At 42.7% G+C, this 2058-nt stretch overlaps 1 protein-coding gene across 1 annotated transcript; it reads left to right on the forward strand.

Annotated features, from left to right (window-relative positions):
- Window positions 1–600: 600 nt before the first annotated feature.
- On the forward strand, window positions 601–1540 carry LOC141391256 (uncharacterized). Its single transcript, XM_073964174.1, has 2 exons — window positions 601–1144; window positions 1233–1540. Exons 1-2 carry the CDS (start codon window positions 601–603, stop codon window positions 1538–1540), a joined length of 852 nt encoding a protein of 283 aa, XP_073820275.1.
- The last annotated feature ends 518 nt before the right edge of the window (window positions 1541–2058 follow it).

Genomic DNA, 2058 nt, shown 5'->3' on the forward strand with positions numbered 1-2058 from the left:
AAACCGTTTCAGACGATTTGTAGTCAATTTAGCGCAACCAGACATATAGTGGTCCCCCCTTCGAGACATCCTCTGGTTTCAAACTCCTATTTTCAGGAAATGATAACAACCGCATCAACGGAGTTGGAATCCTCTCAACACCACAAACTAGCAACTGTCTCATCGAGTTCAAACCCATTTCTGATCGTATTATCGTGGCTAGATTGAACTCCCGGTTTAGAAAGATCGCAATAATACAATGGAACCGGAACCACGGAACCGGATGATGAATCTGTGTAAGATGATTTCTACTCACAGCTTGACGACACCATAAGCTCACTTCCAGGTGGTGACATTAAAATTCTAATGGGTGATTTTAATGCCAAAGTTGGCAATATAAATGCCGGTATAGAGGGTGTAATGGGAACACATGCGTTATGCAGTCCAAAAAACGATGATGGAGACCGACTCGTAGACTTTTGCGCACGGCACAGTCTTTTTATTGGTGGCACCAAATTCATCCACAAAAATATCCACAAATATACATGGCAATCCCCCGACGGAAGGACAAGAAACCAAATTGACCCTATTATAGTAAGCAAACTATTTGTGGGATCTTTAATGGATGTAAAGACCAGGCGTGGTGCAGACATCGATAGCGACCATCAACTCTTAGTAAGTGTCTTTCGTCTTCGACCAGCTGCTATTAAAAAGACAAAGAAGGGTTACAAATACAATATAAACCGCCTACAAAATCAGAGTACTGTCGAAGCATACAACACGGCACTAAATATTCAATTAAACAACATAGCCCGAAGTGATGACTCATGGCAAACGATAGTTGATGCGTGCAACCGCAGTGCACAGACCGTTCTTGGTCGTGCTGTAAACAGAAGAAAGCCGTGGATAACTGACGTAACATGGGCCGAAATAAAAAAACGGAAGAGGCAAAAACATCGCATGGAAACAGCCAAGACTAGTGAGGAAAAGAACGTTGCCAAGCTGGAATACAGAATAACAGCAAACAATGTTAAAAAACTTGCGCGCATAGACCGAGAAATGTACTACAACAACATAGCAGACGAAGCTGAACAAGCGTCGAATGTTGGGAACATGCGGCAAGTTTACGCAGCAATTAAAAAACTAAGTGGCAACAACATAAGAAGTACTGCATCGATTAGAGACAAAAATGGAACTGAACTCACAACACCAGTCGAGCAACTTAATCGATGGCGTGAATTTTTTTTTTTCAGAAAATTCCACAACCTTACAGAACTATCAGCCACTCCAAACTACATCAAGGCGAAACCAAAGACGGGACATTCCAACACACCCTCCAACTCGAGATGAAATAAAATCGGCCCTTACATCTCTAAGAAATGGTAAATCCAGTGGTCCTGATAACATACCAGCTGAATTGCTTAAATATTGTGCCCCATCGTTAGCCGATGTCCTTACGCCTATTATACGTACTGCATGGACAACATCAAGTATGCAAGACGCTTGGAAAGAAGGAGTAATCATTACAATTCCCAAAAAAGGTGACTTGAAGGAATGTTAGAATTGGCGAGGCATAACATTACTTAACTCTGTTGCGAAACTTATGGCTTCCCTACTGCTAAACAGAATACGCCCAGCTGTAGAGTCAATACTGCGATGCGAACAAGCAGGGTTTCGTACGGGCAGGTCTTGCGCCGACCATATCAATACTCTTCGCATTATCATCGAGCAATCGAAGGAATACAACTCCAATCTCTACCTACTATTTGTCGACTTTGAAAGAGCTTTCGACACCATATCACGAGATGCACTGTTGGATATCCTCTCGTTAAAGGGTATACCGGAAAAAATAATACACCTCATCCGAGAACTCTACAGGAATTCGTCGTGCCGTGTGCGTTTCAATACAGCAGAAAGTCCACCCTTCATGACTACAGCCGGAGTGAAACAAGGGTGCATTCTCTCACCAACCTTATTCCTGCTAATGCTAGATTATGTCATGAACAAGACAAACAGCGAAGCCCCATGTGGTATACAGTGGAACCTTAACAATCGCCTCAATGATATTGACTACGCAGA

The sequence above is a fragment of the Musca autumnalis genome, unplaced genomic scaffold, assembly GCF_047663935.1.
Source record: "Musca autumnalis isolate F117 unplaced genomic scaffold, ASM4766393v1 scaffold_1, whole genome shotgun sequence".
NCBI classification, from domain to species: domain Eukaryota; kingdom Metazoa; phylum Arthropoda; class Insecta; order Diptera; family Muscidae; genus Musca; species Musca autumnalis.